General features: G+C 48.9%; 1 protein-coding gene across 1 annotated transcript in view; it reads left to right on the plus strand.

Moving 5' to 3' along the window:
• Kif6 (kinesin family member 6) overlaps positions 1 to 16,941 on the plus strand; it is a 324,667-nt gene that overhangs the window by 246,100 nt on the left and 61,626 nt on the right. The window contains exon 15 of the mRNA XM_075978949.1: positions 2,923 to 2,978. Coding sequence (XP_075835064.1) covers positions 2,923 to 2,978 — 56 coding nt within the window. The remainder of the gene's footprint in view (positions 1 to 2,922; positions 2,979 to 16,941) is intronic.

The raw sequence follows: 16,941 nt of genomic DNA on the forward strand, positions 1-16,941 counted from the left end.
TCTCTGAGTTCCCTAGTGATTGGGAGGTGGGGAGTAGCCAGGTGTGGGGCCCTCCAGCTGCTTTGCCCTGAGTAAAGCATATCTTTGGATACCACGTACCAAGGGCGAGACAGGAGTCTCTCAAGAATGTTCTCAGAAGTCTCATTAGGGTCTGCTTCAGTCACCTAATTTCTCCTCATTCCCTCTGACGATGAAAAAGTTGGCCACAGTGTTGAAGCCTCTAACGTCCGTCTGCAGCCATCTCTTCTTTTGCTGGAAGGACGACCTGCATTGTCTGTGCGTACTGCTTCTAGGGCATGACCTCAGCTCCTAGCTCAGCATACTCCAGAAGGATCCTGGTGGTGGTCAATATCCATACACAACACCTTCAGTCCACACTTCCCACGACCGTCTGCTGAGCTGATCAAGCCTGGCTTTTACCAGATGCTTCGGCACTGATTCCTGTAGGGTGACAGGCCCTTAATGAGAAGACATGAATGACCTATGAGGAGAATCAGGGTGGAGTCCTTGGCCACTGAGCCTTGTAGGAAAATGCAGTTCTCTTCCTTGGAACTCTCTGTCTTAGTCCCAGGCCAAACAGACAGATGCAGAAAACAGCAATGGCAGACTGTCACCGCTTTTCCAGCCAGCACGGAGCACTGGTGGCATCCTGGCCCTTACTTCTCCTCACTCATCCATGCAGTTCTATGCAGATGAAGGAGTTACAGACCACACAATGAAATAACTGAGTTTCTCTGGAACCCTGTGAGTTTCGGGGAGGTTGAAAGAGGACAGGGACAAAAGAGATTGTTGAATTAAGATGGACAATAGAAAGCCAAGGTAATAAAATAAGAGGTGTTAGCCTAACACGCTCGGTTTTATATTTGTTTGGAAACTTCTAGAATGAAAAGGTTTCTAAAATTTGGTGTATCTTCAAATTCCAGGTCACTCCCAGCTTCCACATGAAGGTGTTTTGACTGCACTACACATAGTTAAACCCCTTCTAGACAAACTAAAACAGTGTGGCTATGGTATCCAAGGTAGAATATGTACCATGTTCATATATTATGTAGTTGTTGTTTGTTGTGTTTTGTTGGTAGGGTTTGGTCACCCCTTTACTCTCGTGGCTGAAGGGGTGAGAGATCAACTAGTATCTCATGAAGTCTTGAGTAGTAGCTCATCTTTGTTGACTTGGAGTTCCTTAGGAGACACACCTCTCAGTGTGTCTGTTGTAGGTGTTAACTGAGGAAGGAAGACCCCCCCCTTCTGACTGTGTGTGGTACCATCCCTTGGACTGGGTTCTTGGACTGACTAAAAATGAAAAGCAAGCCAGCCAGGCGTCACAGTCTCTCTGCTTCACGACACGGGTAACCACCTCATGTCACCCTGCTGCCACCATGCCTCCCACACTGGGTGTGATGGCCTTTGTCCCCACAAGAGCCACCCATTCCTTCCATGGTTCACAACTTGTACTATTTCTTCAGTGCAAGGTTCGGCTCATCATGGAGGTCGGTTAGGAAATGTAGCAGCACCAGGTAGTAGTTCACGCCTTTAATCCCAGTACTCGGGAAGCAGAAGCAGGCAGATCTCTGTGAGTTCAAGGCCAGCCTGGTCTACAAGAGATAGTTCCAGGACAGGCTCCAAAGCTACACAGAAAAACCCTGTCTCGAAAAACAAAACAGAACAAAAGGAAGGAAGGAAGGAAGGAAGGAAGGAAGGAAGGAAGGAAGGAAGGAAGGAAGGAAGGAAGGAAGGAAGGAAGAAAGAAAATGTAGGGGCACCCTGAATGCACACCAGCACAATTGCTGAAGTGTAAGTGCACCCTGACTGTGCACCGGCACAAAAGTCTTGTGGACTAGTATTTACCCACCAAATATAAGAGTTCCTAATGACATAGGGAAGAACTTACAATGCTAAGTGGAAAACTATCGGGATATAATTTTACATATTATTTACATTATTATATGTGTGTATGTACTTATGCATACATTATAACCTCACTCTGTAAAAATGAGCTGGAGAAAAGACAGATCTGCATTTCAGGATGTATTTATTTCTGGTTTGGGGGTTATTGTGAATTTTTCTCTTAAACTGTATTATTAAAATCTGGTTTAATAGTCATCTGTGACAGGAGTCAGCAAACGTTCTCTATAAAGGGTCAAATAGTAGAAGTGTTTTTCGCCACAAGCCACACAGTCCCTGTCACAGCCTCTCCACTCAGCTGTGGTAACTTACTTACACGCCACCGTAGATGAAGTGGTGATGAATGGATGAACACATTCCAATAAAACTTTATTGACAGAACCAGGAAGTAGCCCTGCTTTGTCTCATGACTGGTCGTCGCTGGCTGACCTCTGCTATACTGTTGTATGTCAAGAAAGCAATGTTATATAAGAATGCACATGGCTGATAGATCAGGGCAGAGAAACCTTATCATCATGTTTCATTCTGGTACCCTGGCACTATAAAGCATCAGAAACTGAACTTATTGGGTAACGAATGTAAGAACATTTTAATTGCTATTTTGTGTGTATGGGTGTTTCACCTGCTTAAAGTATATGCCCTTCATGCTTGCAATGTATACAGTGCCCCTAGAAGCCAGGAGAGGGTGTTGGATCCCCTGAACTGGAGTCACAGATGGTTGGGAACCACCATGTGGGCACTGCAAGCTTACGGGGTGCTCTGGACATGCAGGTGGTGCTTAGCCGCCCAGCGTTGCTCTAACTGGAGACTCTCTGTGAGGGAAACTGATAGTTGACAGCAGATGTGGTCACCCACATTCCAGTCTTTCTTGACAAGGCCACCATATCAAGCTCACTTTAGTTTTCTCTTTTCTTTATCACAGCCCTGCAGCCTCTCAGTCGTCTCCTCCTTTTTCAAATGTAACACAGGATGACTAGCAAAAAATAAAAATTCTTTGTTTTTGTTTTTGTTTTTCTCCAGATTTTCTGAAGCAAAGGCTCTGGGAGAAAGTATAAATCAAACGAGAAGTAAAATTGGTAAGCAGATGGTATTCTGGATGCTTCTTTCACCATTTCCCAGTGGACTTTGGGTGGTGCTGTGCCTTCTTCATATAGCCACGAAGTCTCGCTTGCATCCCTGCCCAGGGAGCCGTGGCACACTAAGCAAGGTGCTTTGTGTGTGTCCATCCTGGGCTGGTACCAGGTGTCTCACTGGCTCACCATACCCCACTGAGAGAGTTTCGCTTCCACCTGTGTTTCAGCAGTAGCCCAGCCTGTCATGGCCGTGCAGTTAAACAGCACTGTCTCGTATTTCCAAGGGTCGTGAAGCACTGCTACACTGCACAGAGCTGCTGGGCATTATTGGCAGTCATACTCCTGTGCCTTCAGCACCATCCTTAAAGCCAAAGCTGGGAAGCCGGAAAGAGCCAGTGCTCCTCTCCCAGCCGCTGAGCTTCCCCGTTCAGGTGAGCTTGTCTGGAAGGGAGCACTTAAGGCAACAGGCAAACTTAAAAATGCACGCGCCTCCAGTCTTTTTCAAAGCAAGAGGAAAATGTCTTCTATCCTAAGCTACAAAATACAACCAAGCCCCACCTCTCTGACAGAGCAGCTTCACAGAGGGGACCCTTCTGCCTCTGTGCTCCAGAAAGCAACTGTTGCCTGTTTGCAACTGGTCCCTGGGTTCCTTCTTGCCCCATCTGTCCCTCAGAAGCCACTTTGAGAGCCCCCTCTGTGACTGTACAAGAAAGAGCTGCGGCAGCTTGACCCTAAGCTACACCTACACTGAGAGTCCCTGAGTTCCATCTGGAGCCCTGGAGCTAGGATGGGTATGATGGGTGGTTTTCATTCTCAGGTTTACAGAATCCGATAGCAGCTAGGAAAGGAGTCGCAATGAGGAAGTGTCTGAAACAAATGGTTTGTGGATGTGAGTGCTGTGAGGGTGGGGGTTGTCTTGATCACATCAGTTGGTGTCCACTGTGGGTGGTACCACTCTCTAGGCTTAGGTCCTGGGCTATGGAGGATGGAGAACATGGGCTAAGGAATAAGCGCATTTGCATTCATCTCTCTGCTCTTGACTGTGGATGTGACAGGACTTGGTACTTTAAGTTCTTGTCACACGGGCTCCCTTCTATGATGGACTGTGACCTGGCATTGTGAGCTGAAATTAGTCCTCTCTACCCTAAGTTGCTTTTGATCGGGACATTTTTATCACAGCCACAGAAACGGAACTGTGATAGATGGGGAAACTAATTAGTTGAAGTTTAGGACCACCTGCGATGGTGGAGGGGAACAGAGGTGCGGAACTGGCAGCACCTGCAGAGTGAAGGAGTACTCACCATGAGGCAGCCTTTGTCGGGGGTCTCTGATGCTTCTCCCGCCTTGAACAGCTTAGTGGTGATTAGACTCCATATTAGACCTTGTGTCTAATGAACACGTGTGTGTAACAGTACATCGATATTTATAAATGGTTTCAGAGCTTTGGTAAGTCTCGTCTTATCATTATCAGCTATGTATTCGTGCCAGGCCACAGTCACGTACACATGCCAGATCCCTTTCTCCAGCCTGCTGTGCAAATGTGTCTTTGTCATAGAGAACAGCAGTGGTCCTGCCCATCCCCCTCGCCACCTCTCAGATCCAGGTCACCTCCTTCTCAAAGGGGTTAGGAGGTGAGGACTACACTTGACCTATCCAGACTAGATATGCATTTGTGATTAATACGAAAAGGATTCAGATATGCTATCAGAAGCACTGGGAAAGGGAACGCCGGGTTTTTTTTTTTTTTTTTTGGTTTTTCAAGACAGGGTTTCTCTGTGGCTTTGGAGCCTGTCCTGGAACTAGCTCTGTAGACCAGGCTGGTCTCAAACTCACAGAGATCCGCCTGCCTCTGCCTCCTGAGTGCTGGGATTAAAGGCATGTGCCACCACCTCCCGGCTGAACGCCGGGGTTTTATTTCCAGGAAACAGTGGTTAGAATTGACATCGGTGCTGCGATTTCGGCTTCCAGTTATACCAAGAAAATAGCCAATTGAGATGTGAAAACAAAGCCAGTGCCCCGCTCACAGCCACTTTTCCAACTGTCTTCCTGATCCACGAGGACCAAGGTGGGCAGGCTGTGAAGACCCAGCCCGACTACTGAGCCATGCCCTTGCAGTGTCCAGCCACAGGGAGCCCCACATCCCAGCGTCACTCACAAGACAGGTTAAATCTGAGCACATGTGTAACGTTTCTGAGAGGTGGGAGCAGAGCACAGATGGGCCACACCTTGGCTGGGGTGGCGACTCAGCTCTGCTGCCAGCACTGCCTCATCCCAGTTCTGGGCAGGCTCAGGTGCCATTGGAGTACACTTGTAATTGGCCCACGGAGAGAAACTACGGATCAACAAACCCATATGTCTAAACTTCAAGTAGCCTGGCCACTGTCTCCATTTTTCTCTGACATTGTGACCTACAGCTCTGTCCTGCGTTTCATCCTTAGAGATTCCTGGACACTTTCTATTTCACTAGTAGCCAAATAATATCAAATTTTATATGGTAAAACTTTCCTATTATTTCCTTTCTTTAAGAAGCCAACTAACTAGGGGAATAACTATTGCCAGTGATTAAGAGCACTTGCTGTGAATGCAAGAAGAGCTGAGTTCAAATCCCCAGTGCTCATATAAAAGCCAGATATGGCCATGGGACAAGAGGATCCTGGGGGCCTGCTAGTCAGCCTAGCCAAAGAGGTAAACCTCAAAAGTAGATGTCCTACAGGTTTAGTGAGGGACTCTGTCTCAAAAAATAAGAAAGAAGACACCTGATGTGCAACATACTTCCCCATATAGACAAGCATACTCACACATGGATGTGTATAGCACACACACGTGCATGCGTGCACACACACACACACACACACACACACACACTCACAAGCTCTTTCCACACACTTCTTTTTGTCCTTCTTAATAATTTGCTTACATCAGCTCTGATCTTGAAGTCAATTGAAAAAATGCCATTGAGTTCAAAATCTTGAGACAGTAGACTGCCTTAGAGACTCACTTCTTCGAGTCCTGGCATCTGTCTTTCTGCCCCAGTATTCCACCATTGGCAACATCATCTCTGGCAACAAAGGACAGTGAACGGCTACACCCTGGCCAGGTCCCTCCTGTACCAGGCCAGGAACCAGCTGGTTAGTAGGTAGGTGAAGTGGCTTGACTGTAAGTTTAGGAACCTGTTCCCCCACTCCAGGCTCCTTTAAGCCAGAAAACAATGGAAATGGACATGGTGGGAGCCGGTCCTCACAAGCCTGTGATGCAGTCAACACTTGGGGGGAGGGTTTGGTTTTGGCTCAGTAGCACAGTGCTTTCCTGGTGGCTGATGGGCCCTGTATTAAAAAAAAACAAAGTTAACAGAGAATGTAGCAGAAGGTGCATTGAGCAAGGGTAAAGCAAAAGATGTGGACACCCAGGAAGCTAGCAGCGTGTTCAGGGACTTTTTTTTCCCTCCAGATTCCTCTTTGACTGTTTCCGGCGTGTGTTTGGGACCCAGGAAACCATCACTCAGTTCCATCTCCCTCTGCCTCTCAAGGGCAGGTTCTCCTCTGTCCTCCAGCTTTGGGTCTGCTCTGTCTGTGAGCACGCTCTTGAGCTTCACTCTCGGACCTACCTCCTGTGTGCTGGCTTTTACCATTGTGCCCGAAGGAGAGAAATAGCAACGTCCGACTCACTTTAATAGATTATAATGAGGAGGCCCTTTAACGCATTTTTCATGCTGGGCGGTGGTTGTGCACACCTTTAAGCATTCAGGAGGCAGAGGCAGAGGCAGGCAGATCTCTGTGAGTTTGAGGACAGCCTGGTCTACGAGAACTAGTTCCAGGACAGGCTCCAAAGCCACAGAGAAACCTGTCTCGAACATTTTCACGAGTATTTATTTGATGTGTGAGCATGCTGTGGCAGACACGTGGAGGTCAGAGGACAGTTTGTGCAACCCAGTTCTCTCCTTCCACCATGTGGGTCCCAGGACTGAACTCAGGTCATCTGTCTGGGCAGCAGGCACCTTTAACCAGAAGCCATCTCCCTGACCCAATGTCAGTTTCTTAATCTCTTGGTTCTCAAAGAGGTCCTTACCAATGGCCCTTTGTGTTGCCAGCAATACTAACCAGTCTTTATGTAGAGAGTTACAGTTTGTTATTCTACATAGCTACATCTACTGATCATTTCCTTTATGGTTTCTTTCATGTTTTTACACGAGGAAGGGTCATTTTGACAGGGACTTTGTTGCTAAGTTTCTGTTTAATACTTGTCTAAATATTCTTATAGTTTTTCTAGTGTTAACATTTTTGCATTGAATTCATTTAGGATTTACTGTGAAGTGTGCCATAAGCTGAAATGCTAAGTAAGCTATCTCTAAAATAACCAGTTTTCCTGATACCTCTTCTGGTCTGTTTATTTGGTTGGCTGGTTTGGCTTGGCTTGGTTTGCTTTTGGTTTTTCAAGACAGGGTTCCTGTGTGTAACCCAGGCTGTCCTTGAACTCAGAGATCCACCTGCCTCTGCCTCCCAGGTGCTGAGATTAGAGATGTGCACCACCACTGCCTGCCTTTACCTCTTTTATTTTAATGAAATACCTTTAAAATGCTTCTTTTTTTCTTAAGTAAACACTTTTGGGTCTTTCAGGAGGAGGCTGATGCGACTTGATCTCATCATAACAGACTGACCTGATGATTTCCATTCTCGGACTTCAGAGATAACTTGGCCAGCAGATAACATTTAGATATCAGAACAAAAGCTCAGAGAAAAGTGTCAACCACATGCCAGCCAGGCAGCTCGGGATGCCATGGGGACAGCAGCTTGCCTGAGTGGGTGGTCCCTCTGAGCTCAGCACTGTCTTTAATGCAGTCTTTAAATGCACAGCTTGGCTCAGCTTCCTGACCTACCCCCAAGAGTTGGTGAGATGCCATCTCTGTGGAGGGAGGGTGTTCCCCTGCCTTTTGGCTGGAAGGAGAGTGATAGCAGGCCGAAGCAGGGTAAGAGCGTTAATGATGCTAGACAGGAAATCACACATAGCAGAGGATTTGCTGTGTTCCTACTCAACCATCTGAAAATAAATAAATCTTTTGCTGAAGGGCACCCAATAGCTTTCAAAAGAGAAAACAGACAGGGCCAAGATAGCTCTGCCTCACATGGCAGCCAATCCGCTCATAGTAGAAACAGCCTGTTTCCTACCAGCTTCACTTAGTTGTGTGACCTCTAGACCAGACCCTTCCTCTAGTTCAGTGGCTACACTACAGCTCGGTGAAACCTGTTGGAAATGCATAGCACTCCCCTCCCAGTAGTCCACCATTGCGCTTCACTTAAAAGGTAGAGATGCCCTCTGACACATCCAGCCTGCACCACTAATCAGGCCTCCGCAGACAAAAGCCCAGCCCAGTCAGTTTATGTGGGGAACACAGCACAGCCCTGGGCAGCAGCCTGGGTGAGGCTTACAGGGTGGCCAGTGACAAGAGAATTCAGCAGTAGCATGATGACATCCTAAAATCTGGAATTGTCTGAAAGTCTGACCGGGAAAAAAAGGAGACCACCACTACCACCATGTGTCTGAGGACGTACTTAAGACCAGAGAGTCAGAGAGACCACGTCCTAGGTACAGTGGTGATTGCTGTCATGTTTCCCTGGGTGCAGATAAAAAAGCTACATCTGAGGGAAGTTAGTTAACATGCCACTATTGTGCAGCAGGACCTCATGCGGTCATTCCTGGGTCTCTATCCCCCATCCCGTTGTCACGTCCTGTGTCTCTCACCCCCCCCCGCTGTCATGTCCTGTGTCTCTTGTCCCAACTCCTGATGACCTCCTGCTGTCATGTCCTGTGTCTCTCGTCCCCCCCTGCTGTAATGTCCTGTGTCTCTCACCCCCTCCTGCTGTCATGTCCTGTGTCTCTCGTCCCCCTCTGCTGTCATGTCCTGTGTCTCTCACCCCCCCCCGCTGTCATGTCCTGTGTCTCTCACCCCCCCCCCGCTGTCATGTCCTGTGTCTCTCACCCCCTCCTGCTGTCATGTCCTGTGTCTCTCACCCCCCCCCGCTGTCATGTCCTGTGTCTCTCGTCCCCTCCTGCTGTCATGTCCTGTGTCTCTCGTCCCCTCCTGCTGTCATGTCCTGTGTCTCTCACCCCCCCCCGCTGTCATGTCCTATGTCTCTCACCCCCCCTGCTGTCATGTCCTGTGTCTCTCACCCCCCCCCCGCTGTCATGTCCTATGTCTCTCACCCCCCCCGCTGTCATGTCCTGTGTCTCTCACCCCCCCCCGCTGTCATGTCCTGTGTCTCTCACCCCCCCTGCTGTCATGTCCTGTGTCTCTCGTCCCCTCCTGCTGTCATGTCCTGTGTCTCTCGTCCCCTCCTGCTGTCATGTCCTGTGTCTCTCACCCCCCCCCGCTGTCATGTCCTGTGTCTCTCACCCCCCCCCCGCTGTCATGTCCTGTGTCTCTCACCCCCCCTGCTGTCATGTCCTGTGTCTCTCGTCCCCTCCTGCTGTCATGTCCTGTGTCTCTCATCCCCTCCTGCTGTCATGTCCTGTGTCTCTCGTCCCCTCCTGCTGTCATGTCCTGTGTCTCTCGTCCCCTCCTGCTGTCATGTCCTGTGTCTCTCACCCCCCCCCCCGCTGTCATGTCCTGTGTCTCTCACCCCCCCCCGCTGTCATGTCCTGTGTCTCTCACCCCCCCTGCTGTCATGTCCTGTGTCTCTCGTCTCCCCCTGCTGTCATGTCCTGTGTCTCTCATCCCCCCGCTGTCATGTCCTGTGTCTCTCATCCCCTCCTGCTGTCATGTCCTGTGTCTCTCGTCTCCCCCTGCTGTCATGTCCTGTGTCTCTCGTCCCCTCCTGCTGTCATGTCCTGTGTCTCTCGTCCCCTCCTGCTGTCATGTCCTGTGTCTCTCACCCCCCCCCGCTGTCATGTCCTGTGTCTCTCATCCCTCCTGCTGTCATGTCCTGTGTGTCTCACCCCCCCCCGCTGTCATGTCCTGTGTCTCTCATCCCTCCTGCTGTCATGTCCTGTGTGTCTCACCCCCCCCCGCTGTCATGTCCTGTGTCTCTCACCCCCCCCTGCTGTCATGTCCTGTGTCTCTCGTCCCCTCCTGCTGTCATGTCCTGTGTCTCTCACCCCCCCCCCTGCTGTCATGTCCTGTGTCTCTCGTCCCCTCCTGCTGTCATGTCCTGTGTCTCTCACCCCCTCCTGCTGTCATGTCCTGTGTCTCTCACCCCCCCCTGCTGTCATGTCCTGTGTCTCTCGTCCCCTCCTGCTGTCATGTCCTGTGTCTCTCACCCCCCCTGCTGTCATGTCCTGTGTCTCTCACCCCCCCCGCTGTCATGTCCTGTGTCTCTCACCCCCCCCCCCCCCGCTGTCATGTCCTGTGTCTCTCGTCCCCTCCTGCTGTCATGTCCTGTGTCTCTCACCCCCCACCCCTGATGGCCTCCTGCTGTCATGTCCTGGGTGGTCTTTTGCAGGTGTCCGCAGCTGCTGTGTGTTCTCATGTCATCAGCTGTGACACATATGATGAAAGAGCTCTATATGCTCCTTCCATCTCCAGCTCTTCCCGTCCTGAGCGGTGCCAGCCTCTCCTGTGATGTCCCATTTGGGGCTGAGCAGTCGGAGCCGCTGTTCTCAGCATTTCTTCAGGCCCTGCTGCCAGATGAGGCTGCTCCTACTCAGGCCAGCTCTGCCCTGCTCTTGCCATCCTTCCTATACTGACGCAGGAGCGTGAAGAGGTCTCCACAGCCTCGTCATCCTTGCATCTGGGAACTATCGTGAAGTAGAATGAGGGGAGGGGGCTCAAACACACACACTGCAGTGCGGCGATGGCCTAGCTGATCCGCAGATCGCTGACTCATGACGAAGGCTGGGCAGCATATACACCAGGGATGTGTTTCAGCCTGGACCAGGGCTGATGTGTGTCCCAGACTGGCCAGAGTACTAGACTATAAAATTATACTATAGACTAGTGAGAGCAGCCACAATTTAAAACTGAAATGTTGCTTATTTCTGGAATTTTCTCTTTAATATTTTTATATGATGGCTACCTGAAGATAACAGAAGCCTCAGAAGTCGAAGTGAAAGGTGGAAGTAGGAGGAAGAGGATTGTCCGAGCATGGGAACGGAAACGCCTTCTTCCTCTCTTGCCTATGCCCCGTGCAGCCATTCCATGCCTCTTTCCATCCTCTACACATGTGCAGCTAGATGGTAGCTAGGTAGGTAAGTGGGAGGCCAATGATATGATAGACAAATGATATGGCTATAGAGATAGATGATAGGTAGAAGATTGGTTGGCTGATAATAGAGATCGACAAACTGACAGACAGCTTACAAATGAGACTATCTTCGTGTGGCTCCATACTGTTTTCTCAGTGAACCATTTATGTGTGACATTTGGTTTTGGTGGTGAATTAAGTGATCCGTCAAATGACTTGTGTATGACAACTATTTCAGCCCCCATTTTTCTATAAAACCATTGCATGCACTTGTGTATAGAGATGTTAGTGTGTGTGGGGGGCGATATCAAGATATAGCAGGAAAGGCAGAAACAGTATTATTCATGTTTAATTTTCCCAAGTCCCTGGTTGTCAACCCAAGGGGCTGCGTTGACTCACCCCCCTCAGTGTGCCGCAGCACCATTTCCTGTGCAGTTACTTGATCGTGACAGTATCAGCCATTGGCAGTTCTTCCAGCTGGAGAGCAAAGTTGTGGTTCATCGTTCTTGTTTCAATTTGCATTTCCCAACAGCTGGCCTTTTTCATGGGTCGTGAGGTTCCTCTGTGGGTCACCGCTGTTCTCCGTGTGTTCTGGGTGAGGGGCCTTGGTCTGTGGAACAGGTAGCTGTGCCTCTGTGGGTCACCGCTTCTCTCCATGTGTTCTGGGTGTTGGCCATGGTCTGTGGAACAGGGAGCATATGGTTGACTGTGGTTCTCCTTATGTTCTGGATGTTGGCCTTGGTCTACGGAACAGGTAGCACATGTAAAATGAATTTCCTCCGTGGGTCATTGTGGCTCTCCGTGTGTTCTGGATGTGGGGCCTTGGTCTGTGGAACAGGTAGCTGTTTCTCTGTGGGCCATTGCAGCTCTCCATGTGTTCTGGGTGTCGGCCGTGGTCTATGGAACAGGGAGCAGATGTTGTCTTCCAGCCTGGACCTTATTTTAATTTTCTCTAAAGAGTTTTGGAAGAAACTTGAGATAGTTGCTTTTCTCTGTTTACTAATAAAAAAATTAAAAGTATTGTGGGGGTTGTGATTGAGACTTGTTTGCCTATTTTTTAAAGTTATTCTAAATTGGGAAACTATTTATTCTACCTCACTGTAACACGGCAGTCCCCATAAATGACACGGCAAAGACTGTCAGTAAAACATTAAGGGAGCTAGTGGATTCCCATGACCTGCATTATAGCCAACAGCCACTACAAGAACAAATAACTCCATCATACAGATGGTTAAATTCATTGCCAGACCAGAGTTCAATGACTTTACTACTGAATTGTGAGTTTTACCACCAAGTAGACTGATTTTATTGATTTAACCTATATTGAGAACATCATTCATTCCTGCTACTTGAATGATTTTTAATGTTTTTGCATTTATTCGTGTATTTATTTTGTGCTCCTGAGTCTCTGCCACAGCTCATGCATGTGGGTCAGTCAGAGAGCAGCTCGTAGGAGTCAGTTCTCTCCTTCTGTCTGGGGGCTCAGGAGTCAGACTCAGGGGGTCGGCATCGTGGCAGGGACCCTTGCAGGCTGAGCCCTCTCACCCACCTCCTTGAATAATGTTTGTGCTGTGTTTTGTTTAAAAGCTTGTAAAGACCTGCTGAGGGGATGCTGAAGTCTAGAAAGCATCCTGCTGAGTGGCTGGAATCTAGTGGTCACTCTTCGGCAAACATTGGTGTGCCTGAACGTTCCATCCTTAGAAGGCACATGCAAAAGATTAAGGAGCAAGTACAAAAATGGATATTATGAAAAACAAGCTCAATAGACAAGTCATAAAACAAATTGATGGCTTGTATCAGCAATCTAGGGCAAGACTGAGGTCCATGCTTGAAGGCTGCAAAATAGTCTATACCTTAATGAGAAGGGTGTGATGGGTTTTGCCTCACCTCAACCAATTAAGAGATCTAGAACAACAACATGAGGGCTGGAGAAATGGCTCAGTGGTCAAGAGCACCAGTCTTGTGTCAAGACCCTTTGGGGGTCGAATGACCCTTTTACAGGGGTTGTATATTAGATATCCTACATATCAAATATTTATATTATAACCCATAACAGTAGCAAAATTACAGTTATTAGGTAGCAATGAAAACAATTTTATGGTTGGGATCTCTACAACGTAAGGCACTGTATTAAAGTGTTGCAGCATTAAGAAGGGCAAGAACCACTGATCTGGAAGTTCATTGAGGTGTACAGAACCCAGAGCCACCGCTTTGGCTAGACTGAGTTGGCTAGTGAGCTCCAGCGATCTGGCTGCCACTGATCAAGAGCTTTGCTAGACTTCAGCATCATCTCAGCATGCGTTTATGAGCTCAGGAACCCTCTGCGGCTATGGTTATCTGTGCAGGATCAGGCCAACCCGGTCAGGCAGCCTTCCAGCAGACAGCACTAATTGGACTCAGCAGGTGAGAGAGAAAGATAGTGAGAGGGGTAAGGGGCACACATTGGGAGTGTCTGATGGGGAGTGGAAATGATCAACTATATGATCGTCAAATAATAAATGAAAGATACTCTATTTTTAAAAGATTTTAAAAGTTCCAACCACCCCTCAACTCCCCAGCTGAAGAAAAAAACAGACCCCTAATACATTAGCTAGGCCCCTAAGAAATCGTTTTGTTTCCTCTGCTTCTCTCTTCCCTTCCTCCAGGCCCAAAGAGTTAGCTCTTCTCTAGGAGACTTACTAACTGTGTGCTGTGGTGAGGTTTTATATACAAGGAGAACCAAGAACAAGAAATGAAGTCTTTCAAGGCCCTTCAGTGGAGTAGATGCCCTCACTGGTGCAGCTTCGTCTGCTACTGCCGCCCACACCCTGAGAGCATGTGCTGACCTGCTGAGAGACGCAGACAGGGCAGGCTGGCACGGGCACCTCAACCAGTGGTGGTCAGTTCTCCCTTTAGGGGTGACAGCTGTGAGCGGTGTCCCCAGTGCAGTGGCCGTGATGATGGCTGGTTTGCTGCTCCACTAACTCACGCTCCTTCTCGGTGTTTCCAGGGACCACGTCCCAGAGGAATCACCCACCCTAACCTGAGAGCTGTCCCCACCCCCACAACTTAGATATGCAAATAAGAAGGAAAGGCAGGAAGCAAGCAGAGCTGTAGATGGGGCCACCTGACTTGAACTAAGGTGAGCTGAGAAGTCCCAGACAGGCTCCTGTGACAGCTCCTGAGGAGCTGTTGTCCTCAGTCGCCTAAAACTGTTAAGAATGGGGGTTCTGCTCGCTACCCAGGTCTTCCGTTCTGTCATCTGGGCAGCTGTAGCTTACCCATCATCTGCTCTCATACCAGCATCTCAGGTGGTTTGCTGAGAGCCAGGTGGCAAATTCAGTCCCACAAGACACACCCACATTGTTAAAAATAACACCCCTCAAAGGACGCTATTCTGATGACCCTTGGAAAACAGATACCAATAATTTCTGTAGTACAGAAAGCAATTACGTCAAGCATATTCTGTCCATAAAACAACATTGTAGCTCCCCCTGCCCAGCACACAGCATTCTCACTAGAAATGCACAGCACGCTCCTCACGGACACCCGTGGGTGTGAAGAGAAGCCAGTATGAGGCAGACATGTCTCGGGACACAGCTCGAACCCCATAAAGGAAGCTGGAGCTTGTCTCCCTCACCTCACTCCTTCCCCCAGGTCAGCACAGCCCTGTTCCTCACCACACATGACCCCTAATCACCAGCAATTTCAGGTTGAAGCCCGTGAAGCCCCATGGAATAAAGAACAATCCTAAGATTCCTTGGACACTTCTCTGGCCTCCTAGTGCTGACCAAATCTGGATCAGGTGTGTTGGTTTTGGACCCCATGAGGCCTGGCCAGCGTGGCCAGTAGAGCGCTGTCTGCAAAATATTAGCTTTTGATATTTTTAAAGAAGGGTGAAAAGGAACACATTTAACCAGATTTTATTTCTTCAGCATTTTGTGAGTTGGGGTTGGCATGCGTCAGGAATATAATCATCTCGACTGTTTGAAAGAATGTCGTGCCTTTCCCAGTTTGCACGGCCTTCTTGCCCCAAGAAGCCACCCTGCTCTTGTTCCTGGAGGGGTGACAGCTCCGAAGGAAATTCTCCCGATGACTCCCACATGTCTCAGACACCGCCAGCCCACAACAGCCAGAGCTGTCCCTCGTTTTTATTCCCAAAAAATCATGGCCAAAGTCCTTCTGGCTTTGTCCCTGGAAATTAGTTCGCTCGTTTCAAAATAAGTCTCCAGATGGCTCCTGAGAGGACCTTCCCCTAAAATATCCTGAGATTTGTGCCCGAGTCCTTCCCCACTGGCTTCCATGTTCACTTCCATGTAGCAAGGGCTGCCACCTGCTGGGTACACTGTGGGTGGCACCACAAGGACCAAAGACCTAATAATGCCCCTGGTCACCACGTCTGATGAAACCAAGCAGATTTCCTAAATACTTGCGTATTCTGAGAATGCTTCCAGAGAATAGCATGGGGCTCACAGAGGGCTGTGGCGTGTGTCATCATTGCCTGGTCCTTGGGACCCTACCTGATCTCAGCTGGATGTGTCTCATTTGCATTGGGTTGGGAACCCAAGCTCCTGTTAACATATCCACACTCTCCTTGACATTGTACTTGTAGCCGCGGGCAAGATGGTGCATAAATCATTTTCCAAAACTAGGAACTCATCCAGGCAGGGCGATGTATGCCTTAAATCCCAGAACTCAGGAGGCAGAAGCAGGTGGATCCCTGTGTCTTCAAAGCCAGCCTGGTTTATATAGAAAGTTCCAAGATAGCTCCAGGTAGGGCCACATAATAAGGCCCTGCCTTAAAAAAAATAGAAAAAGAAAAAGCCATTATATCCTGTTCAGAATGTTCATAAACAGACCCAGGTGGCCATGGGTCATAGTTTCTTGTGCCAGCTCATTAAGACTTCCTGTTCTTATGACTGCCTTCATACAACCACAAGTGAGACCGAGATCAGGCCTGTCCATCCATCCCACTCATCACCCGCCATGGTCCCCTTCCTCTCCGCCCACATTAAAATGCTTCCCAAGAGCAGAGCAGATGTGTGTGGACACAGGCAGAGGGTTGGGACGTTAGATCACAGGGCTGCAAGCCCACAGGCTGGGGACCAGAGAGGTGTTTACTGCAGTTCATGCTATACAGGCAGCCTGAAGACAGAATTTCTTCTACTTTGGGGAACTTCCAGCCTTTTATTTTCTGTTTTGCTTAATGTCTTCAACTCATCAAATGAGGCCTACAGCCAGCTAATGGAAGTAATCAGCTCTACTTAAAATCTGGTGTGTGTGTGTGTGTGTTATATGTACATGTTTGTGAGTGGGTGTGCACATGTACATATAAGTGCACATGTGTGCATGTTCTTGTGGAGACCAGAGGTCTATGTTGGGTGTCTTTCGCGATTGCTTTCCACTGTTGGTTTTTTAGGACATAGTCTCTCACTGAGCCTGGAGCTCATTGATTTAGTGAGGCCGACTGACCTGTGAACCCCAGTGAATCTCCTGTCTCCACATACCCCTTTAACACTGGGCTCACAGGCACACACTGCTACACCCACTTTTACAGACATGCTGGGGATCCAAACTCAAGTCCTCGTGTTTGCACACAAGGTGTTGTCCCCGCTGAGCTGTCTCGCCATCCCCAGCCTCTGCTGATCTGAATAGCAGTGTAGACAAGTTGGATGGAGCATCTGGGTAGTAAAATCCAGCCAACTCTACTCATCAAGACGGCCATGGCAACCTCAAGTGCAGACATTGGAGTAGGAGTATCTCTTCAGTGCCCTGCTACAGTCTCTGCTTCTGAACCCAGAATCCAGAACTAC

The sequence above is a fragment of the Microtus pennsylvanicus genome, chromosome 7 (genome assembly GCF_037038515.1).
Source record: "Microtus pennsylvanicus isolate mMicPen1 chromosome 7, mMicPen1.hap1, whole genome shotgun sequence".
Taxonomy (NCBI): domain Eukaryota; kingdom Metazoa; phylum Chordata; class Mammalia; order Rodentia; family Cricetidae; genus Microtus; species Microtus pennsylvanicus.